Source organism: Odontesthes bonariensis, chromosome 16, assembly GCF_027942865.1.
Source record: "Odontesthes bonariensis isolate fOdoBon6 chromosome 16, fOdoBon6.hap1, whole genome shotgun sequence".
NCBI lineage: Eukaryota > Metazoa > Chordata > Actinopteri > Atheriniformes > Atherinopsidae > Odontesthes > Odontesthes bonariensis.
Genome location: NC_134521.1, coordinates 18,662,800 through 18,687,572, shown reverse-complemented (window position 1 = coordinate 18,687,572; position 24,773 = coordinate 18,662,800). Strand labels below are relative to the sequence as shown.

Here is a 24,773-nt window from a genome sequence, read left to right as displayed (position 1 = left end):
TATCTGTTTCTGCTGCTTCTTTTGTTGCTCTTTTAACGCACAGGTCTGTAAAAACAGCCTCCACCTATTCTCCCGGCCTCGTTTTCAAGAGGCTTGCACTTCACATACCCTGTAGCTGATACTGAAACTGAGGTGAAATGTAATTCTTCGTGCTAATTGAGGCTGGTGATGGACAGACGTGCACATCCCAGCTGTTTATAGAGGACCGAGAACGATTCATGTGTCTCACTGCAGGCAGGGGAAAATGAGCCTTTCATGAAAATACGCCGCCCGACCGCAAGGTGTTCAACAAGAATCTAAAGTTTCACAGATTCTTACCGGGAGCAAAGCTTGTTTTACTGTGTTCAGCTGGTTTGGGTTAGTGCAATGAGAAATTCCTGAGATAGTGCCAGCTTTCAAAGGTGGGCAATATTGAGAGAGGCCACGGTGAAGGGTTTAAAGGAAAAGTTGAAATCTTTTGTCTTTGTTTCGGCAAATGCTTTCGAAACTTTGTGGTATTCTAGTGATGCAACAGGGTACTTATCAGTGTCAATGAACCGACCATACTCTTTCAAAGATATTGTCGACTGTGTAAGTAACTGAGCTTTACTGAAGCAAAAGTTGCACTATTTCTTTTACGCCTACGCGGACGCTGAAGCAAACCATCCCCAATTCATAGGTATATTCACATAAACTGCATAAATTGAATTAAAATACCTGCTGCGGCTGTCAAAACAAAGTTAAACTTGGGAAGAAATTCTCTGAAACTACTAATAATGGCTTGATTTAGCAGCCAAGATTTAATTGGAACTGCTACGAAGAAAAAAGGAATGAATCTGAGGTGTCACTTGGAACCTCATCTGACAGGAGTTTGTTGTATTTTAAAGGATAAGACCGGTTTTTTGACATTAGGCCCTTGATTTCACATTATAACATGATGTTCTACTCACCCCTGCTTGTTGTTGGTCATTTGGAGCTGTTCCGAAGATATTCGAGAGGCGTCTGGCTGCTCTCTTGAGATATTCGGCCATGAAACGGTTTCCTATGGGCAACGTTATACAGGCACAAACTATGCTGTTTATAATTTATTAATTACTGTACACTAGCACTGATAACGTGGAGGTGCGTCGCTTACTTAAAAAAATCCGGGTTACTGTAATTTTGAATTTTAGCCGAATGAATAAATAGGCAGCAGGTCTGTGGGCTGTCTGTGGCAGTAGCACGACGAGGACGTCAGTAACACCCACTTTACGACAAAAAAATAAAAATTACAATAACCCGGATTTTTTTAAGTAAGCGACGCACCTCCACGTTATCAGTGCTAATGTACAGTAATTAATAAATTATAAACAGCATAGTTTGTGCCTGTATAAGCTTGCCCATAGGAAACCGTTTCATGGCCGAATATCTCAAGAGAGCAGCCAGACGCCTCTCGAATATCTTCGGAACAGCTCCAAATGATCAACAACAAGCAGGGGTGAGTAGAACATCATGCTATAATGTGAAATCAAGAGCCCAATGTCAAAAAACCGGTCTTATCCTTTAAGGAGCTAACATCTGCTGGTGAGAAGCTGCCAACTAACAGTAGCCTCTCATCCCCTCCCTGCAAGATTATATTTTAGCTTTGCTGTCCAGTGGCGACAACTGTTATCTTTGTCGCTTGAACTAGCTGTCATCCATCTACATTAACAGGCCCGACTGCAGAGCGCTGGTCGCAGCATGACAGCGAGAGGGGCTCCAACGGAGTGGGTGGAGACAGGACGTGGTGTCTGAGGCAGTAGAGGCTGGTGGGGGTGGGGGGCCTCAGGGTGAAAGCTGCAGGGAGATGTGACACTAAGGTCGGTGTTGGTGTCTTAAGTTAACTCATCCGAGCGAAGCCAATAATAAGAAGGCTGCCTCCGCGCTCCGCAATGGCTAATGTCATTACTTGTGAATTCCATCTGTGATATATTTCCTGTCTTATTACTTAAGCAGCATCATATGTGACACCTGTTATGTAAACAAGTACAGGGCATTCTCCTTTACTTTATCGTTTATACACAGACATATGTATCAGTGCACGCCTTGTTCCTTTGGTCGTCTTTGTGGGTGATTATCTCTGCAGTTTTGCTTTTCTGTGACCTTGTGAAGCCTCCGAGGTGTGACATGCCTTCATGTACTAAATCTATTTTTCAACCTGTTTTAGAATGACCTTCATTCTACAACCCCGAATAAAAACAGAATGTAGCGATTTGCAAATTCCATGAACCAATGTTTCATTCAACATAGAACTTAGAAAACGTATCCAAAACTGAAAGTGAGACATTGTTTTTTGTTTCATGAAATATATTAGCAACATGTCTCCAAAAAAAGGTGAGACTTCCCCTCAGTTTTCAACAACAGCCTTTAAACATCTGGAAACTGAGGAGATCAGTTGCTGGCTCTTTGGCAGAGGACTGTACTCCCAGTCTTGTCTGATTTGGGTTCTAGCTGCTCAGCAGTCCTGGGCCTGTGTCATATTTTGTGTTTCATGATACGCTAAATGTTTTCAACTGTTGGGCCTGGACCTGTAAGCACTGATGGAGCCTTTCCAGAAGTGCAAGTTGCCAGTTCCATCAGCACTAATGCACCCATATACCATCGTTCTTTTATTTTGGAGTATGCAGCAGCCATGATTTCGAAAAATAATTTTGATCCATCTGACCACAGAACGGTTTTCCACTTTGCCTGAGTCCATTTTGAATTAACTTTTGGCCCACAGAAGATGGCAGTGTTTCTGGATCATGTTCACATATTTCTCTTCTTTGCATGTGAGAGCTTTAACCTGCTTTTTGTGGATGGCACGATGTTCACAGACAATGATTTCTGGAAGTGTTCCTGAGCCATGACTGCTTAATGCAATACCACATGAGGGCCATCGATATGTCTAAATCATTTGATGATATTACATACTGTAGATGATGGAATAATCAAAGCCCTCTGAAACGGCTTCACACTTTTTAGACGCAGTTTTTTTTTCAGATTGCTGAATCTCTGCCAGTCTTTGCTTCTGAGAGACTCTGCCTCACTGAGGGGCTCCAGTAATGTAACTAACCTATTGCCAGTTGACTTACTTAGTTGCAACATGTCCCTACAACTTTTCTTGACTTCAGTTGCCCCTTTCCCAACTTTTTTGAGGCACGTTGCTACCATTACGCTAAAGATGAGTTCCTGATTTCCACATAACTGTAAAATGTCTCGCTTTAAACATTTGATACATTCTCAACGTGCTACGGTGAATAAAACATTGATTTCTGAAATGAGCAAATAATTCAGTTCTGTTTTAATTTACAGTTCACATTGCCCAAGTGTTTTGGAACTGGGGTAGTAAATGCCCAATCATTGATCCCGAATGAAAAAAAAAAAAAAACACCTACTTGCCACTTCCAGCGATGCATTGCGGCTGACTGCCTCGCCCAGGTAGTTACGCGCCACGCACACATACACGCCTTCGTCAGGTTTGCTTCGCCTTCCGTGCACAATTCGCAGGAAGAAGAGGGAGCCGCTGGGTAACAGCATCCGATGGGATCGAGGGTCCTCTCGATCCGTCTCGACCCGCTCGCCGTCTTTGTACCATTCCACCATCGGAGTGGGCCGTCCTTCCGCCTTACAGTTGAGGGTGGCCGGCTCTCCCTTGGACACGATGAGATCAGACGGATGTTCTATGACCCGAGGAGCGGCGTCCTCTAACCTGGGTCGAGATCCTGGAGGAAACACAGCACGTCATCAGTCAGCTGTGAGAGATGGACATTTTCAATGGGACTGAAATCTAAAGGATGAAATGATGGAAACACAATTTCAAACACCTTGACATTTCATGACCAGATGTAAATAGTGTTGCAATCAAGTGGGAAAAGGTTAGGACTATAAAAAGAACATGAGGTGTTTCCCTCGTGGCTCCTGTTCACATGAGAGAAGAAGAAGAACCTCGCTGATCAGAAGTTCGTGGATCGACTGAGCCACAGAAAATTTCTGATATCAAACCCAAATAACTGGATTCAGAGCTTCACTTTTATAGGAAAAAATTCCTTTTACTATAAAGACAGTTGAAGGGATTTTGTACAGGTCTAGCACAGCTCTGCATGGCTGAAATCTTGTTAACTGCATACTCACAATCCACGTATTCTGTTTCTGGGCCGAGTTTGGAGGCGGATGGAGATGGATGAGCTTTTGGCTTTTTTTTTGTGCAAAGTGCTGAAATCTCACTTTACTTCTCCAATCCGAACGACAACATGTTGTTTGTAGCATTGTGTATAAAAAGCAATAACACAAACTCAAGCATCATGAGGCATAAAACGCCACCCGCCGAGCAAATGAGAGAAAGACAACAGGAGGAATTTGTTGCCATGGGTTTTTAGCTCTGTTCCATGGGTGATTGTCGCTGCGTGCATGGGTGTATTTCGGATTCGTCTTACCTTCCCACTCAACTTCTAAGCCATTCTGCTTTTAAACTGAAAACCATTTTTCATTGTCACAGTAATGCAAGGCTTAGCAGTGCTCAGTAGTGTTGTATTAAGCGTGTTTTCAGAACATTTGCCGCAGGAGGTATGAATTGAATTGAATTGAATGATTTAATGAGTTGCTGGTCGATGTGAAGGAGTATAGTTGCCATTCTTTCCAAGTTGAAAACACAGGTTAGGTCATTATAGCCATAAAACATAACTTAAACAACATAGATTAAAGCACCAAGACAAAATAGTATTGGTTTGAGCTTGTTTAATGAACTCTTCCACTCCTATGAGACATGTGCTATTGATGTGCCTGCAGCACAGGCATGTTTCTCACTTGGTCGTTTTGGTTCATCCTACAACTGTATAAAGACAGAGGAGATCAAAGGCTCTGACTTTCTTGATAACAGCTGATAAGAAAAGTAGTCAAAATTCCTGCCTTCAAACTGACAAATCCTCGATGAGATATTGGTGGATTAAGAAGTCAACTTAAGTGCTTCTTGGTGATGGGGATACGGAGTACTGTCTGATGGCACTGCTCTCAATGCAATTACACTCACAAAGATTGGAGAAATAGGAAGTTGCAGGAAGAGGAAACGGTCCAGAGGCATTAAAGTTGCTTCTAGTTTGAGTCAAATAGCAGCTGGGCTTTTGTCGAATGTCTACTTTCAAGCACTGAAAGCACATCAAAAGATACAGATAAATATTCTAAGGCTTTATGTCACCACTATAAACACAAAGAACCCTTCCTTTGTGTTCTTCTATCATCCCTGAAATGAAAATTATGAAAAAACTGTACTGAGCTTACAGGTTCTATGTAGTTTTGTTTAGTTTACCTATAGGGAATGGATTGTAAGCACTTATTAGAATCAAATGCACAGTTTCACTTCATAAGAAGCTAAACTAAATACAACTGTTTTCTGTGATTTGCATTAAGAAGAGTAAAAAAAGTAATGTGATGTGCAAAAAGATTAGGGAGAACAGAACCTGCTTTGCTAATCGACCTAGCGAGGATTAAAATTAAATGACTTCTGGTATGAGCCAGAAAACTATAAACTCACATGACTGATCAGCATTTTCCCAGATATGAGAGAATACCCTTGATCTTTCCAGAGATCAAAGTAATTCCTGGAGAAGAGCTCTTTTTTTTTTCCATTTTCCTTCAGTGGATGTCACCGTAAGTGGTTGTTGTTGGATTTTTTTTCTCTTTGAGGTTTGTTTCCAGTGAGGACATCTACTTTTTCAACTGAATCCCAACAGCCAGCATGCATATTATAACACCACCCTCTTGCGATGCTAGTTTATTCACCTCAAACAGTAAATTGAAATGCATCTGAATTCAAACATAATGACGCTTAATCACAAGCCCATTGTGTCCGTTTTCATGCACAGGTCCCCCCCCCCCAAACTGTCATGTGTTTATTTTTTCAATCAAACATGTCAGAGCCATGTTTTTCCTGTTGTGTTTGTCTAAACCTATTCACCTACTTTTCATTTCTATGAAACTAGTACGGCAGTAAAGCAAAGGAAGACAAAATAAATAAAGGAGTGGGTTTTTTTGGCATAAAAGGAGGACAAATTAACATGAGAAGCTAACTCAATTTGTGCTGCATTGAACTGAGGCGGCATTTTATAATTTCTATTCCTGATTACTGTCATTTCTCATTGTTTTTTTTTTTTTAAACATGTTACAAAATAGCGAATGAATGCACCGTGAGTATTCAAGCCCTCCACGTATTTGAGAGGCTTGAATTAACAGCCCTCAGTAGACTCAGTTCTCCTACATAAAGTGTTGGTCAAGCCAGTTGTTTAAAGCATCTCAGAATTTAGAGCCCCTCTGTGGATTAAAGCTGTCTCGTCATGTTATCTCAGACTAGTTGTAAGCTACTGAGCTCAGGACTCTGTGGGAATCAGGCTTCCCTGTTGTTAACTCGCGGTGGATAATAAGCTAAACATCTAAAGTGCCCAAAATGTTGCAAAGCACTGGATATTAGCTTAACATTCTGCAAACATTCATCCAAAAGACAGCACCCATTAGATAGCAAACTTGAAGTAATCGTGTATGGAATATTAAGTGCCTCCTTCACTCCACAGACTAAAATTGTGTCTTTGCGAACCCCTAACTTTTGTCATTTTCTGCAGAATTCTGCAACGTGCACAGAACAACGTTTGGGTAGCTCAAAGCAGTTGTCATTTTAATAAGTGCTTCGCGACACTGAAGGTCTCAGAGCTGCAGCTAATCTGCTCATCTAAGGTAGGATATATCTATCAAGGCCAAAATTGAGCCTCCGTGGTTTGAGCTCAGCAGGACAGAGCCTTAAAGAGCCGACTCGTAAATGTTACAGTACAAGCTGGTCGGAATCAGTCGTGTGAGAATGTAAAGGAAAAGGCTTTTAAAGAGGATAAGACCACTGTGAGGGACTGAGCTAAATATCTTCAAAAGAACGTGCAAGTAGAAACCGCTCGTAGAGATGACGTGCCTGCCATCCAAGCAGGCGTAGCTTTGTGAAATTATACATCGGCCGCTGTCTCCGAAAGAAGAAACGCTCTACCATCTTAATCTGGGATGTCACACAGATGTTATAGAGGAGATAAAGAACACTGCCACTGCTCCCAAGATGATTTGAGATATGTTTTGAATCTATACTACGACACCTGACCTTTAGCGTAAGCTTTTTGTGTGGCTGCAGGCTGTACATTAATATGACAGCACACTGGAACAGATCCGCATGACAGAGACTGACTGCGCCTTCACACATCTCAAGGATATTTGAATTTTCTAAGACGCGCAAGTATTCCCCAGTTACTCATCTGAAAGTGAGTGTAGATTTATGCGCCAGATGCTGACAAGGCTGAAAAAGATGAACTCAGATCAGGTTAAACAGACAGCTGGAGTCTGACTGCCTGTCTCACCAAGGGCTTCTAATGGGAATTTCTGGACCCTCTGAGGACCCATTAGCTTCTGTCCATGGTGCACTTCAGCAGGATGGCAGCAACTTTCAAAGGTACATATGAGCTAATGAAGCTTCGGGGATGCTGTAGGATCTCAGTCTGCCGCAAGAGTCTGTCTCAGATGATTGGTGCATGGAGAAAAGATAGCAACAACAAAGGAGAGAAGTTGAAGGACTTGTGTGAGATATGGCTGTTGAACAGAAGCCTGTCGTCTCCTAATCAGGATATCAGCTGTTCGATCCCTGGTTCAACCAGTCTGGATGCTGAAGCTGTCCGTGGACAACATATTGAACCCTGCGTATAGTTATCAATGTGTGTGAGTGGATATGCAAATAAAGGAAATGTGTGTGTGGGTGAAAGAGGCTTCGAACATTGCTCAGTGGGACGTTAGGATTCTCAAAATCCCATTTGTAGAAATTAAAACTGTGACAGTCTTGATTTCTGAAGTAAAGAGCTTCTGTTTTGTAAATGCTTGGCAAATGATTGTTTTAAATCTATTTATTCACACAGAAATTCATGCAATTGTTTGAACCAAGAGGAGACACGAACGAGCACCGTTACAGATTTTCAACAGGAAATGTTGTTATCTGATACTTTAATTTATTTTTCCCCGATTGAAAAGTTAAGTTGGAGTTTGCTGCCCATGATGCCGAGTCCGTCGTGTGGACCAATCAGAGCCTGTTCTGATTATGCTGTGACCTTTATGATGTCAAACAAATATGATAATGGAATAACGAAGAAAAAACAACATCTGGATTTGGGTTTAAAATGTTCCTCCAAGTTGGGCCAAATTTCTGTAAAAAGGCAATAGCACGAAAGGGAAACATATGGATGCTGAAAAGGAAATACGAGTCAACTACAAACAAAAAAAACTAAAGGAAATTCTCTGATCAGAAGTTTTTTCTGGGTTCACTACAATCGGGAGAATGACTATTAATTCTCTATTAGTCATCCGGAGTTCCAACTGAAAGCAGACATGTAAGTTTCATTTATAATCATATAATATAATAATCTAATATAATAATAATCTAAATTATTTCAGGCCTTTCGAGTTGGACGATTATTGTTGGGTGTATGTTGAATTGTGAGAGTATCTGAAAATGACTTCTTCGGTCCACAAAAAGCCCATAAACCTGGACGGGTGTTGAGCCAAGACTCCGACATTACGAAGTTTTTACCTGCATGCTTTTTTTAACAAGAACAAAATTTTAAATTGGCTGAAGAATTTCTTCCCATGACGTTGACCTCTCCAAGAGATTAGAAGTAAAATTACAACAGTTTTCTTTTAGGTAGGACAGATGGCTGTGGTATATTTTCTACATGAAGGAATCATAATAATTAGCCAAATCTGTGCTTAGACCAGTAAGACTGGCTGCTGGGCAGGTTAATAAAGGTCCGCTTGCTCTTTGGGCAACTGACTGAACTTGCTACAATCGAGGCACAGTCAGAACCACTTAACACTGCAAGCCCCGCTCTTTGCATTCTTTGATGTGCATCCACCTCTGCAGCTGGGAAACATTGGGCGAGTAAAATTATGTCCCCGAAAATGAATTTAAAAGTCTGGTTCCAGCTCGGTCTCAATAAAAGAAACACTTATTACACACCAAGTCATGTCATGTGTTATTAGTACAAAATCTAAATATTTTCAGTGTAATTTCTTACTATTGTGAGAGGACGACACCTTAGCCTAACCCTCGACATGTTGTGTTAGGGATATATGAGGATTCGCCAGAAGCTTAAAATGCACGCAAAAAGTACCAAAAATCCATCCACACGCATTGTCATGAGCTCTTATTGGTTCCTTAAAAGGTAACTGTACCTTGGGAAAGTTCCTTCAGTGGAAATACATTATTGAAATTATTGAAAACCCATCAAAGTATCTATGGCAAAGTTAATCTATGGCAATTAAACATTTACTGATCTCAAAGTTAGCCTGTATTAAATATAAGTATAATTATGTGGCTGTGTATAAAAGCATGGAAAAGTCATTCATATAAAAGCATAATATTGTGTTAGATTGTTCACGCTGATCAGTTCACATTAGTGGCGTAGTCGTGTCACAGTAAATAAAAAAAAACTGCGTTTCACAGGAATATAAAGTAGAGCAAATATTCATTTCAATTAGTTCCATTCCAGCGGTTCACCGTCGTGAACTTTCTCCTCCTACCTGATGAGTCCGAACTGACAGGATGAACATCAAAAGACTCGTGTGGAGCGCCGTATTTATGTTAGGTTTAACCATCAGGATGAATGCATGCATCACTGTCAAAGAACTTCAAAGTCGATTTAACTGAAATTAACGGGAAGGAGGAGAGAAAGAAACCTGCGAGGCCAAGAGAGAAATAGTGCGAACCAAAAAAAAAAAGGGGGGGGGCACAGAAATGAATGAGAAAGACTGAAACAAAGCAGCTGCAGGGAGGACAGATCCCTGCTGCCATGTCCTTTCAGTGGTTCAGGGATTTAAAAGTGCAGAGGCACAACTTTTTCTCATCTATTGCAAGAGCAAATGTCCCGGTGTGTCCTGCTAATATAAAGCAAGTAGGCCTACAGAGGACGACTGCCAGATATCTACAGTTGATTCCCAGCCCCCATCCTGCCAACTTCCCAGTCTTATTTCACCACCAACACAAGTGGGCATTCATCCTTAAGCAGATTTACTCCCTCAAACATCAGAGCAACACCAAGTAGCGCACACAAAGCCATCAGCACTCTTGACTCGAATTGTAATGGTACCAGAATGGGCGGAGCAGTTTATCTGCATGTGGGCTTCATGCTTTTCACATTGAAGACGCAGAAGATTGCTGCAATTGTAAAGATCGATTTAAAATTGCCTGAGATTCAAGATGTGCTCATAATGCTGCTGCTGGAGGCAAACAGCCTCGAAAAGAAAACTAAAACAAAAAGAGATCAGTTTGAATACAAATTGTTAAGTAACCGAAGGACGTTAATCACATGTAGGTAACGCACTAAGAAAAGAGCTCTGTGAAAAGTTCGCTTCAACATTATTTAACTTGACAAGCCATTTCCTTTGGGTGGCAGGCTGTTAAAGCTGCCGTCGGCAGGTTTTCAAAATTCCGAGTCTAAAGTCGGAAAATTCGAACTGATACAACTTTCAGGTCCCTCCCCCAACCTCTACCAAGCTCCAAACCGCCCCCCAAACCCCTCCCCCTCTGTGGACGAGGTTGTGCACGTGAGTTCACACCAGTGTGAGCGCACACAAGCTGGGGCAGACTGACGCTCAGCAGCGTGTGCACAAGCTGTGATTGACAGGTAGGATTCCTCCACCCTAACTTGATTGGTTAAAAACAGCCGGGAGCGCTCGGTTTTTGCAAGCACGATTACAGGCTTCAGAGGGAGCTACAGAATTCGGGATTTTTCCTAAACAGCCTATTTAATATTCTACTTCCAGAATCACATGACAGTTCAAGCTAATATGACTAAAAAAAAGTTGCCGACGGCAGCTTTAAATGCTTTTTCTGCTCCCTGACAGCCGTGGATGCAAATAGGCCCGTACCACTGCATCTTCTTCTGGCTGCATGGCTCAGACGTGGTTTTCCAAACACAGATGGTATAATGACCAGATGATGGCCTGGCTCATGCAATAAATCAGGAAGGGTACTCATTTTGTCTGATATTTGTACAAGGCTCAGTCTGAGGTCAACATAAATCCCTCGCACTGACTTACCAACTGTCTCGCCGCTAAAAGACTAGTATGCAGCAGTCAAGGACGAATTCCTCATATATTCTATTCTATACCAGTATTACTATTATTCCATACCTCTGTCGACCATCTATAACCACTTCAAATGCTGCATTTTCAGCAAAATAGCAAGGAGCTCAAGCTGTCAAATAAATGCAGGACAGGTCAAGAGGAAATGTCTGTGTATGTGTCGTCAGAAATAGGATAAAAACATCCGGTACACTACGGCTGGGCAGTGAAAAGGACATAAAACATGAAGGCACCTCAGCCAAATCGAGTCTTCCAACCCCAGAAAGGGTGAGCAATGCCTTTCATTTCGACGTGAAGGACTTGGAAATAAATCAGAATACTGAAATACATCAAAGGCTTCAGTCCTTATCACTCTGTGGTGAGTTGTGGTAAAAAAAAAAAAAAAAAAAAAAGAAAGAAAGATTAAGCCTTGCTCTGGCATAGCAACTGAAATTAAGGCTAAGTTGAGCTCCCTCACACTGCATTGAAGATATCCAGTCTTTCCTCCCCGTTTTACTTTTAAGACATAGCAGTGAATGACTAAAGAGTCTCTTTAAGCTGATATTCCAGTACAGCAGCAATAATACCTGCCATTTTTTTTATAATATCATAAGCTAAGGTACAGAGGAGAGTGGGGCCGTTTGATTGCGATCAAAGAAACTTCAACAACTTTGGCATTCCAAGTTCTTCCTCATCTGCAATTCTTTTCAGCCGATTGGCTTCCCTCTCACCGATTTTGTTGTTTTACAGCTTTGCGTCCTCCATTTTCACCAAAGACACGGGAATTGATTTGCAAATGTGCATTCATAGTTAAATTGGCAGCAGCAGCAGCGAGGGAGGCAGGCTGGAGTGCTTTCTCTGCAGCCTCCTACTCTTTGACCCTGTGGGGACAACAAAATGAGGGCACTTGCATGAGAATGCAAAGTGTCAGCCATAAAGGGACAACCTCCTTAATTGAGCCCGAGTTGATGCTAAGCAGCAAAAGGAAATTGGGTGTTTTTACCATGCCTCTCTTGGGGCTATGAACAACATCACACAGAGGACTGAAGCTGCTTCTTTCTGCTCTTTTTCTTTGAGAAGCAGGGATCATGGAAAATTGGACCAAAAAGATCTGAACTCCCACAGCAACTCCCAAAAAAAAATGTCCTTTGCTCCAACAATTCAGCTTCATTCTCCCTCTCAGCACGGCCTGCTCCTCTGGAGAAGCAGCCGAAATGAGGTTTGGCTAGATGTTCGGGCAATTTGACAAGGCAGAGGCAGCTTGCTGCTGATAGAGGGCAAACACTGGTGTCTTTTCTGGTCCACAGGAATAGACAGTTCAGCCTAATAGACTATTTTTACATAAAAACATCCTCCTGGTGAAACAAGGCTAAGAGGCTTGGGAGCTGATTATGCTTTGATTTACATCCAGCAACAAAAGCAGGTCTAAGGGGACAGAAAAACGTCTCTGGGAGAATTCAACTGTAGCCAGAATCCTCAAGATTCTGCAGCATGCACTAGCATGAATAATCAATCAATCAATAACCAAAAAATGCAGAGGATAGCTAAGCTAAACTAGTTTTATATTCACACATGTAAACCAAAAAAAAAAAAAAAACGAAGAAAAGAAAGGCTCAACATCCTTCGAGTTATCACCTGCCAAGAACTGTCTGATTCAGGCTCAGTAGCCCACCAGAAACAAACGTGAATTTTCTTTGCTGACTTCATCAAAAGGGGTTTTTGGATGTATTTTAGGGACCAGAGAACAGCAACCGTAGCTGATCTTCATCTGATTTTGCTGTTGAATTTCTGAAGGAGAGAATATTGAATGGAAAAAGGCAGATATTAGTTGTGGAGATGTTTCATCAGCAAGAGGAAACGTAGTTTGTCTCAGGGCATGTGTGACTGATAAATAACCAAATGATGGGATTATTCATACAAAACTCATTTCTAGTTAAAAAAAAAAAAAAAAAAGTGGTCAATTTTTAGAAAAGATTTCTAAAAGGAGTCGAAGAAAATCTCAGTGCGTGGAGGTCTAGAGGCCGGATGGGCTTCGAGCCCTCAGTCATCACTGCAGGAGAAACCGTCGTGCCACCATGATCAGTACAGCCACACGGGCTCAGGAGGAGCTGGGAAAACCATTTTTACTCAACACAGTCCACCATTGCATCCAGAAATGTAACCTGAAACTGTATTACACAAAGAGGAAGCCATATATCAGCTCTGTGCAGAGACACGACCGAGTTCTCTGGACACGGGCTCATCTCAGATGGACAGAAAGACGGTGGACATGTGTTCTGTGGTCAGACGAGTCCACGTTTCAGCTGCTTTTGGGAGAAACTCACGTCTGCTTCTACAAAGATGAGAAAGAGCCTCCAGGCTGTTATCAGAGAAAGGAGCAAAAGCCAGCATCTGTGACGGTATGGGGGTGCATCAGTGTCCACGGCATGGCTGACTTCATATGTGTGAAGGTACCATTGATGCAGAGGTGGATGTTGGAGTTTTGGAGAGACGTGTACTACTATCAAGGTGATGCTTTTCCCTGAAAGTCAGCGGTTATTTCAGCGGGACAATGCCAGACCTCATTCTGCACGACTTCCAACAGCGTGGCTTCATACACACAGAGTGTGTGTGCTTGATTGGCCTGCCTGCGGTCCACATCTGTTTCCTATTGAAAATGTACGGAGCATCATGAAGAGGAGAATCAACAACAACCACGGACCGCTGAACAGCTGGAATGTTAGATTCAGCAAGAATGGACACAGATTCCTCTGAAAAACTACAACAATTCATCTCCTCAGTTCCAAATAAAGAAAGGTGTCAATAAAAGAAAAGGCTGACATAAGAGGAGTGATTCCATCTCAACTTTCTGAGTTGGTCAGTAAAGACACTGAAAATCCTCTTTTGCACTCGTGTCTGTTAAATAAAGGTGAAAACAAACGATCAAATGACAGATTTAAGTTCTTATTCTTATTCATTTCAGTTCTTATTCAGTTCCCCAACTCTTCAGGAAACGGGGCTTTATTAACTAACCAACAAAGGCGCTGTGTATTTTCCTCTCAGTCGGGTCACGGGGGGGGGACTCTCGAGGGGCTTCAGGCTGTGGACGGCCAAACAGACCAAACACCGCAGTGGGGAAATGCCACTAGTTTCCTGTCACAGAGCAGCATATTCAGGATCAGCTCCTATCAGAACTGTGTCCAACACATGTGTATGCACAGGCTGGCTGATATCTGCTCCTATCTGTCAGTCTGAAGGAGGAAAGGGTTGAGACAGGGACTTCCTGAACTAAGTCAACAACTCCTCAGAGAAACAATGCAGATAGAATAAATAAATTATGGGGGTTGTTTTTACCTCATCTATTGATTGATAGCTTATTAGAGCTGATAAGAGCTGTCAAGCAAAACTTGAAATAATATACATGAAGGAAGCCCCATCGTGGCAGTTCAAGCAAAGAAGTTCTGAGAAAACGGAAAAAGATCCAATACAACAGGCAACATTTTTATATAGAACTGTAAAGAGACGAGAAGAGAATGAACTGAAATCCCATGTACAACTGAAGAGTCTGATGTTTCCTTTTAAAAAGTCTTATTTTGTGTAATTTTCAATGAAATGCAAAGCAAACAAAAGCAGCCCTCGCATCCTCGTGTTGACATTTAGAAAAAAACGCACTGACACAGACCTTTAATTAAGTCATAAAGTGGATAAGCTAACGCAAAGTAGTCTGAGAGGAGTGAGAGACGGATGCGAATCCAGCAGTTGTCGTCTCTAAATACTGCGAATGCTTCTGACTTTTGGAGCGAGTTGCTCTCGACACGATAGCAAGAAAACGGAGTGCTCTAATTATCTTATCATCTATCAATCATCAAGCGATGGACATGACAAAAACAGACACTCTAAGTGCCTCCGAAACTCACTTTTTGTGCATCAACACTCCTATCACAGAATTACAGCTTCCCAGTAACAGTCACTGGAGCTAGTCCCTGTCAGTTTTGAAGGCGCTTATACACAGCGGCTGTCAAAATCCCTCTGCCGTAGCATCGTCTTGATATAACAGAGCTGAAAAAGATCCATTATCACTGTTCTCCTGCTGAGCCTTCAAGTGTCAGACTTTCACAAATATTTCTAACCTGCTGACAAAGTCCCAATCGTGCTGGCTGCGGCTATACCCACAGGGTTTGTCTTTTGACTGTGCTGCAAACTGTGAGTTTTGTCATTCGTTCATGTAGCACTCTGAAAAAGATGGGCCATGGATGGTAAACATGGCGATTAAACTGGCTGTCCGGGCCAGTTAAGACCAGCAAATCTGTAATAAGTATGTTTGTCCAAATGTCCACAACCATGGCGCTGAAATCATGAAATGGCCTCACATCCCTGTGCTGTTGCTTGTATGGGGTGGTGTCCACGTGAAATGACTGGAAAACACATTTGAAGTCTTAACATTGTATATATTTCTAACCATAACCGTGTTTTTGTACTGTCTGAAGCATTCATTCTAAAGCCCTATTTGGACGGGACTAGTTTAATGGGGGGACCTGGGGTAAAGTAATAATAACCGGGAAATCTAGTCCCGTCCGAACACGCCATGTCAGTAAAGATAGCGGAGTATGTCGGTAAACTTTGCTGAGAATTCTACCTCCTGTGAAACGGTCCGGAGTATCTACCATAGGTAATACTAATCCCGTGCGAATGCGACCTTCGGTAATAAGTACGGAATATGTCGTCACATCCTTTTAAAGAGAGAAACAATTAGGTGTGTCTGTTTGCAAACATGGAGGTTCTGGATGAAGCGCTGCTTGCAAGCACACATGGTCGGCGCCATGTCTGTTAGAGATGGGGTTTACGGAAGTGAAATGAAGACGTGCATGGCATCCAGGATGTGACGGTTGTGCGTAACCAACAACTCCTCCCATGTTAGATGAATATTACAGGGATTTCTTGTCCCGTCCGAATTGGTCATTTCTTCTCCCTGGCGTCGTCTGGTTAACCAACATTACCATACGTCCCCCCATTGAACTGGTCCCATACGAATAGGGCTTATGCCAAACCATGTATTTTAACTCCTAAACCTAACCAGTCCCAAGTAAGTAAAATACAGTTCTCATATGTGTCGAGTCGCCCCTCATTTCTTCATATTTTGCTTCCAAGGATCCAGGATTGTTGTAATCTTTTAAAGTGGTCTTAAACGGTAATTCTCTCGGCTTTCTGAAGAAAGAAACGTAACTCAAGAGATTAACCAATGTTGTGTCGACACACAACAGACAAGTGAGCAAAGAGCCGGTTTTGAAGCGCATCTTTAGGCACTTTGTTACAAGCAGCCTGTCACAAAGACACATCATTTGTTCCCATTTCTTTAGTTGCACCCAGATGAACACCATCTTAAAAGGATATACTTTAGAAAGACGGAAAAATCCAGCACAGAGCTGATACAGGACCTGAGAGATGCATCTGAACCTTCAGCTGATCCGTCTACAGTTCGCTGAAGGGAAAGAGGGAGAAAAGGCTGAGCTATGCCAAATGACACAAGAAGTGGACTGAAAATCGGTGCCAACGGGTCTTATGGAGGGATGAATCCTCCCCAGAGCCCGGACCTCAACATTATTGAAGCAGAGTGGGATCATCTTGATGGAGAATGGAACATAAGGGGTGGGATGTCCTTCAAGAAGCCTGGAGAACTATTCCTGAAGACTGCTTAAAGAAATGACAGAAAGCTTGTCTAAGAGGGTTCAGGCTGTGTTGAAGAATAAAGCTGCTCAGACCAAATATCGATTTTAAAGCTTGGTAGAACTGTACAAATTCTATTTTGCCTTACATACAGCATTTCCATTTATCTTTGCAAGTTTCCAATAAACTGCACCTATTTCCCCTTTTCCTGGCAAGATATGAAGAAGCGAGGGCTGGCCAAAGACTTCCACAGTACTGTAGAAAATATTGTATGAAGCGGGTGTCGTACCCACCGCCTTGTGCATCAAAGTCCACAAACTAAGGCCTCTGAGCCTCTTAAGTGTTTGTAGCTAAGTCAGCTGTATTGAAGGTCAAGTAGAGCGAGATGCCAAATATCAACGTGATGACTGACAAGGTGAGACTTTAAGAGTCAACATCGCGGTGTAGCGAGATGTAAGCCATGTTTCTTCAGAGAAGTGAGCGAGTCGCACTGTAGACCATCAATTTATAATGATTTATAAGACCGAAATGCCTCATAGATTCTGTTTATACTGCACAACACCTGGGTGGAAACCCATCTGGCTAAACATCTGGGGCTTACTGAACGGTTATTTGTTATTCATCAACTGTGATGAATAGATAGAGATTTGCAAACCTTTGTTCATGCATTTTTCCAACTGATGTGAAATGCTTTTCCATTGTGCTTCACAACACTTCGTTCTGCACACGCCTGCCCATGCCGTTTAGGATCTAATCTGTACAATGACTTGACGTATTTTTTGCCATTTATAGCTCAAGTGCACACGCGCACATCAAAAGCCATTTAAAAAAGGTGCCGCAGATATTACAAAATTACTTCAAACTCCCATTTTGTGGGAAAAGAGGATACAGGGAGGGGAGGCGTCTGTCTGAAGGTGACATTTTCAGACCGTCGCAGTCAGTTTGACGGGGATTTTCACTTTCTCCAAATCAATTTAATCATTCATCCATGACAGAAACAAATATTTTTCATCTGGGACACTAAAACGATCATGTTATTGATTCTTTTCATGCAACATGACACAACACTTTTACCACCTGTACTGCCCCATTACAGCCTGAAACATCCCACACCGCGAAGCACGAAAAACAGCTGCACAGAGCAACGCCCGCACAGGGCTGGTAGCTCGCCTCGCTCCATGCTATTTCAGTATAATGGCAAGTAACGGAGAGGTCAGCGCTCTGAAAACCACTGGAACTAATGTTGGGGGCCATCCATCTGTCTGCAGCCTGAGGTGGGAGGCTCAGGCGGGACTGTGTCAGGCACCTCAGGCAGTTGTACTCGAGACCTTTAAGGAGAGGGGAGAGCTGACTTGTGCTGTCAGCAACCGCTGCTAAATAGAGTTCCTGCTCAGTTTAACGTGTCCATAGTGAGGACTCTGCTGCCCCGTCGTGTGTTTATTTTGGATGTCGGGGTGGATATTAAACAGCGCCATTAGAGGAGGGAGGGCAACTGTTGTGAAAGCACCCAATAGCTACATTAAAAAAAGGGAGTAAAAATGTTCTCCTCTTAGAATCTGAAGCCCAAATAACTTGTTAACAATGCATCAGCAGGCATTGTCAGACTGTTGTGTAATGGATTTTTGGGACTGTGAAATGCTGTTCCCATAGGTACACGTAATGAGTGGCTGTTCAGTGACAAGCGTATCGAAGCCTGTCTCAGCATATCTCAACCCCTTGTGTTTTTTGTCTTATTTCACATTTCTAAATTTAACAGGCCAGCTGTGTTTGAAAAAAAAAAAAAAGAACAGGAGGTTTTATACATCCAAACAGCAACCACAGTCTGCTGATCCCGAGATGACAGGAAGAGGATGTTTATTTTTTTTTTTGCCGGGTCTTTTGGGTGTCTTTCGTCTCCGGCACAAATTAGGATCCTCTTGTACCTTGAATGCTTCTCAGGAGGTTCTGTATACTGTGGATCGTTTCAACCTATCATACTACAGATATTGACAGACTAATTGATCTGTAAAGAGCAGACGGGTGGGCAGGCAGGTGGGGGACGAGGGAGCACCTCTCAGATTGTGAGTGTGTGTTGGTTCTCCCAAACGACTACAAAGGTTTCGGTGCATCCTTATCTTCTCTCCTCAGAGAGAAGCAGACGTGTTGTCAATAAGCCAATCGCAACAAACCTGAGCGACTCTATGTTGCTGCGCAGTCATGAGCTATCCACATCGACTCCAAGGAGACTGCGATGAACAACAAACTACATCTAATCAAACGCTATGCATTGTTGAGAACTGATTTAAACATTCATTTATACATCTAAGTGTCACCCCCTTATCCAAATTAAGGCATTTCAACTCAGTCTTTGGGTTGTCTTGAAAAAACTAACTGTTTTCAGGCAAAACCTTGAGAAAATAGACATGTTTTCTTTTTTTTCACAGGAGCATTGTTTTCGTCTCAAAGGTTAACATCTCAAAGCTCAAGAGAAATAACACCGAACCCATTTGTATGGCGACAGGTAAAACAAGGAGGAATGCAAGTGCTTTTTTTTTTTTTTTTTGCAACCCGAGTTAAATGACCCTTTAACTGGCTGATAAAAAGTCTAATATCTGAAAGTCTTATGAGGCCTTCACGGATATTGCCCGACTCGATGCGAAACGGGCCGCAGCTATAACTCCTGTCAAACCGTCCTTGACAAATCCATTAAAATCTCCACCAACATCCTCCACTGTAAGTCACTGTGGATGACAGCATGTCTGAAATGCCTCATATACAAACGCTTGACGACCAGCGACAGAATAAAAGGCTTTGAACAATGAGACGTCTTGGTAATTGTGCCATTTCAGCCACATTACGCCCCTCGGCACTTCCCTCCCTAAAGGAAATGGAGTTGTATGCTTAAACTGTAATTACAGCGTGGGTATCAGGGTTTGGCGCGGGCTATTTGATCTGATTACTGCTCTGTTTCGGTACGCTTATAAGACAACAAGCCAGCTGTTTATAAGCCCGGCCTTGAAGTCACTTCGACTAAGCACATGGCAAACACATGGCCTGCTGCTGGTCGTTTGGAAGAGAGCGCTGTGTTGACTGATGGTGACAGAGATGACTGGCGGACTCCAGTGTCACCTTACTGGCCAAACAGTCTGAAGACCAGAAGACTGAAACGTGACTCTGGTCCCAGATGAATAGGTCCATCAGATATGAAGGGGGGGGATGATGAGCAGGGAAGATTCTTAACTCATCGCACTGCAAAGCTCATTACTTCATATTTATTTTCCCAACGTGTCTTTATTTACACTGATGGGGCGTCCTCAGCCGACCTAACTGTGGATAACGGAGTGTAATACAAAAATTCAATCTGTAAATTTCATTCATTTAAAAAAAAAAAAAAAAAAAAAGGCTTGCATCTTAAAACATAATAGGCTCTTTTTTTCCCCCAAGTCACTGTGTGTTTTGCCTAAGTAAAAATAAGTAGCTTTAATCCTGCATTTGTCGTTCCAAAGGAGCATCTGGAGTCACTGAAGGAGCATTTTCGCAGATGCCGAGTTTATATGCTCAGAGTTCATGGCCAATGTTTACAGCCTTGTAAAAGGTTGTCTCAGCAGTGGGGCCAGGCCCAAAGACACCACACTGTCACAAACTATATCATCACGATATCATCCCACTTGAAACATTGCTCTTGTGCATCACGGTGCTGCGTAGGTATGCTGACGTCCTGGAGCCTGTGGCCACCTGGCACCAGTCGTAGATGCGATTGGTGCAAGATCTGAGGATCATTGTCCAAGAGGGGACAAACTCTGCATATATAACAGCAGATTTCTGAAGTGGAATTCAAAAAGAGCCCATGCTCGTCTTTGAAGTCATTACAAAAGCAATTAAATAACTAAAGTCAATGTTCTGCATCAGAGTTGTGCATCGAGGGACTCAAAGAAGGCTAAACCCGAGGAAACTAAGCACTGTAACACAGAATGCATCTTCATCAACCATCACTCCCTGTATCCTCTTTCCACCCAGCGGCACAAATCTACACAATACAGCACAGGAGTGGAATCAGATGGATCCGGAAGAAGAGATTAAAAATTGAACACACTGCATCTGGTGAAGGCTTTTACCCAAAACTCGTTACAGTAAGAAGAAACCATACAGTAGCCCTCATTTCTTTATATTTTCCTTCCAAGGAGACAGACTTCTTTGTATTTTTCAAGCGGTCTTAAGCAATATTTCTTAGGCCTTTTTGAAGGTCTTTCAAAGTTTTCTTTGGACATCAGAAATCATTTTCAGTACCTTGTTGCCTGACCGTTTTTGTGAATGTCCTATGAATTATTCAAGCACAAATAAAAATGGTCAAACTTAATGGGACAACCAGTGTTGTGTCTGCACATAACTGACAACAAAGAACCAATTTTAAATCGTATCTTTAGGCACTTTCTTACTACCGACCTCTTCTAAGACACATAAGTTGCTTTTTGTTTTTAAGTTTCTTTATTTGCATCTATGAACAGAAATTTAACACAGGTTGACAGGCATGAAATAGTATTTTTGTATTACTGAGCCAATTTTAAAAGAGCTATAAGTTGGAAACTTAGCATATTTCAGCATGGTGTGCAGTGCGTCCTTGAAAAGATTGAGGAAACTGGACCAAAAATATAAAGTGTCAGGCCTAAATAAAAAGATCTACAGCAGGTGAACAATATCTGAAAGTGACATCCTTAAGAAAGAGGAAAAACTCCAGCAAAGACCCGACACAGAACCTGAGAGATGCATCTGGACCTTCAGCGGATCCATCTGCCGTTGGCCCAAGCCTCATCAGAAATGGTGTCCATGGAAGGGTGGCTGTCAGGAAACCATTCTTAAGGAAGGGAAACAGGGAGAAAAGGCTGAGCTATGCCAAATGACACGAGAAGTGGACTGAAAATCAGTGGCAGCAGGTCTGATGGAGGGATGAATCCTCCCCAGAGCCCGGACCTCAACATTATTGAAGCACCGTGGGATCATCCTGATGGAGAACGGAACAAAAGGCAGCCGACATCCAAAGAAGAGCTTTGGGATGTCCTTCAAGAAGCCTGGAGAACTATTGAAGACTGCTTAAAGAAATGACAGAAAGCTGGTCTAAGAGGGTTCAGACTGTGTTGGAGAATAAAGCTGCTCAGAACAAATATTCACTTTCAAGTTTGTAAGAATTGCACAAACTCAGGGTTCTTTTTGCCATACTGTATTTACTTCTACATTTGCACATGTTTCAATAAACTGTTGTGCCAACTTCCAGTTTTTCTGCCAATTATTAAATAAATTAGGGGTGGCTCAAGACTTTTGCGCAATACCGTTAATTTTTTCATGCAGTCAATAAGTAAAATCCATCTGTGAACCTCGTTTGGTGGCCCACAGTTCAGTTTTTAAATGGTTTTGTCTAACTGTTGTATTGTGCCCATGATAGGCCTGTGTCTTCCTTTAATGGGTTTGGTAATAGTGATAAATGTGTAGGCTTGAATCAGAACAGCCCGATTTCTGTGGGGAGCAGATGTTGGTGTGAACCCACTGTCCCCTGGGCAAGACACGTAGTAAAGCAGCATTTGGGCTACTCTGATGTCTGCTGGTTTAAGTGGCCTTTTAAATGACCTCATCCAGGAGGATTAGTCCCAAATGCTGGCATAAATGCAAGGGATTCCTAAAGGACCCTTTGACTGACATGTGTAAAGGAGGACAAGGAATAATACTTCGTAAAGTTAATTTTTACTCATTTTTCTGGGAGTGTGTGAGACTTTGGGAGCCATTTACATGAAGCATACAGGCTCCATCTGTACAAACAATAACAACAACCAGCCCCGTGTCATTGATTTCAGCCTTACCATGTGCCAAAGTTCCGAGTGCAAATAAAACCAGTATAGGAGCCAGTGTCAGACGGTTCTCCATTATGGGGTCAGGTTTTTCATAGGTAGAAAAAGGCTGACCACAGTCTTCAGAGGATGCACACTGTGAGAGACGGGCTGTCCAGCGGCAGCAGTTTTTGCCTATATCCAAAAGGCGTGCAAATGATCTCCAGTCTATGGGATGAAATCTGCGCAACCAGTATCAAACGCCACAGGCAGCATCTCAGCCGCGGCAGAATTCAACCAGAAGTTTAAACATCCCACGCCGCAACTTTTCTCTCCACAACCGGCATCAAAATCCCGCGTCTTAATCCCGCGGACGGTCCGTGAAAACGCGAGCCGCAGGTGATGAGAGGAGAGGCGGCTCTGAGTGGCGAGAAGCGTCCGGTCAGTGCGTCCCGTTCGCTCCCGTTTCAACATCAACACCACAGAGGAAAATCATTCGCATCGGCTTCATCAGAGAGAGAAATAGTTCCACAGCTCATAAAGTCATCACGCAGAGAAGAAAAGTCCACTTTGTCAGACGCGCAGCTCCATTTGTTCCCCCTCTGTGGCTGCTGCCTGTGCCTCCGCTCTGCTCCACTGCTGGGAATGATTCAGCCCAGCCTCATCGCTGAACAACGCGCTCCCGGAGCCCAAACACCCCAAGAGCAAAGGCACCCGTAGCGCGATACATAACGTCCGGGTAAACTTTCAAGATAAAGTGTTGCAACACGAGTGACCGACTCAGTAAAAAAAGAAAAGACACAATTCACGCAACTACTATTTATTCATTCGTCGGTCAGTCACATGTCTTTAACGTGTACTGTCTGGATAAACAAAGCGCATTAAAGTGTTAAAACTGATCGTGGCAAAATCCATCCGTGTAATTCAATTTGCAACACCTTGTCTGGAACATTTTAATTTCCTATCAGTGAACAAGACAAAACAGACCAATGGTTCTTTTTTTTCCGTACAATAACTTTTCGTGGTGAATTATATTTCTCTTTAACTGCAAGGTGCTTTCATTATTTTTTATTCTGCGATTAGCATTTCTGTGATTATGCTCTCCATTTTCTGTTGACAAAAGTTGTTGTCCATTTTATTTTGAAAGTACACTCAACAAACATCCGGTTTAATCTTATCTAATTTGGTCAAACTTTACTTAACCAATGCTTCCTTAAAGGGCCAGTACACACAAAACTAGACGTTGCAATTCTTCTAAAAATTGCTGTGTGTTCCCTGAAACAGAGTCACATGTCTTTTAGCGAACTGCTAGAATGTTAATCTGAATTTAATCTCAATCTATCAAAGTTTGTGTAAAACAGAGCAGAGGGACGAGAAGTCCTTGATTTCAAATGTCCTTCAGCTGTGAGTTCAAAGTGGCAGTTGATGTTGCCATGGTGATGTTGAGTGCAACATTCTTTTTAACTCAAACTAAAAGTTCACGGAAATTTTGGCTAAAACTACAGAAAAACTCTACTTCTTATTGACACTGTCTAACCAATGTGAGAACTGCAAAGCTTTTTTACGCACACATCAGTGGGACCTATCTTTTCATTTGGAGGCTTCAAGCACAAAAGTTTGAAATCTGTTAGCTTAGAAAGTTACGTTGTGAGTGAGAAGACAAATTTGCTTTTATCCTGATGAAAATATTCCTGTGAAATTAAAATTGTGGGCGCCGTGGGAGGTTAAGATCTGTTGAATGTCAGTAATATTTCTTTCTTTGAGCAGTTCCTCCTTTATTTTCAATGAAAAATGTTTTTTAAAGGGTACAACAGCTACTGAAAACATGTAAAAACAAGCTGGTTATTGTAGAGTTTAACAAGGTTTTGAGAAACTTGATGGTTTTTCATAATCTAAATGTTGGTGTTGGATCCTATAGAGTATACTCAAAAACATTAATGATGGCTTTAAACTGATATAATCATTTAAATACAGTAATTATAATATCTTAGTACAGTCCAGTTGCCTTGTTTTTAAGCTCCTAGGATCAAAATGTGTTGCAGCACCATTTTATGTTTTCATTACTTTTTATTCTGGGCGCTTATAATGAATTCAGATTCAGAAATGAACCAGGGCTCCATGTTAACTTATCTTTTCATGCTGCAAAGGTTTTCTAGCTGTGTCAGGTATCATTTCAGCCTACAGAGAAAAGGAGGGCAAGACCTGGTCCTGGTCAGCATTTTGAATCTT

At 42.2% G+C, this 24,773-nt stretch overlaps 1 protein-coding gene across 1 annotated transcript in view; it reads right to left on the bottom strand.

Moving 5' to 3' along the window:
* robo3 (roundabout, axon guidance receptor, homolog 3 (Drosophila)) overlaps positions 1-23,200 on the bottom strand; it is a 96,460-nt gene extending 73,260 nt beyond the window's left edge. The window contains exons 1-2 of the mRNA XM_075486515.1: positions 22,578-23,200; positions 3,375-3,701 (exon numbers count right to left, since the gene is read on the bottom strand). Coding sequence (XP_075342630.1) covers positions 3,375-3,701; positions 22,578-22,641 — 391 coding nt within the window. The 5' untranslated portion in view covers positions 22,642-23,200. The remainder of the gene's footprint in view (positions 1-3,374; positions 3,702-22,577) is intronic.
* Between the last annotated feature and the right edge of the window lie 1,573 nt (positions 23,201-24,773).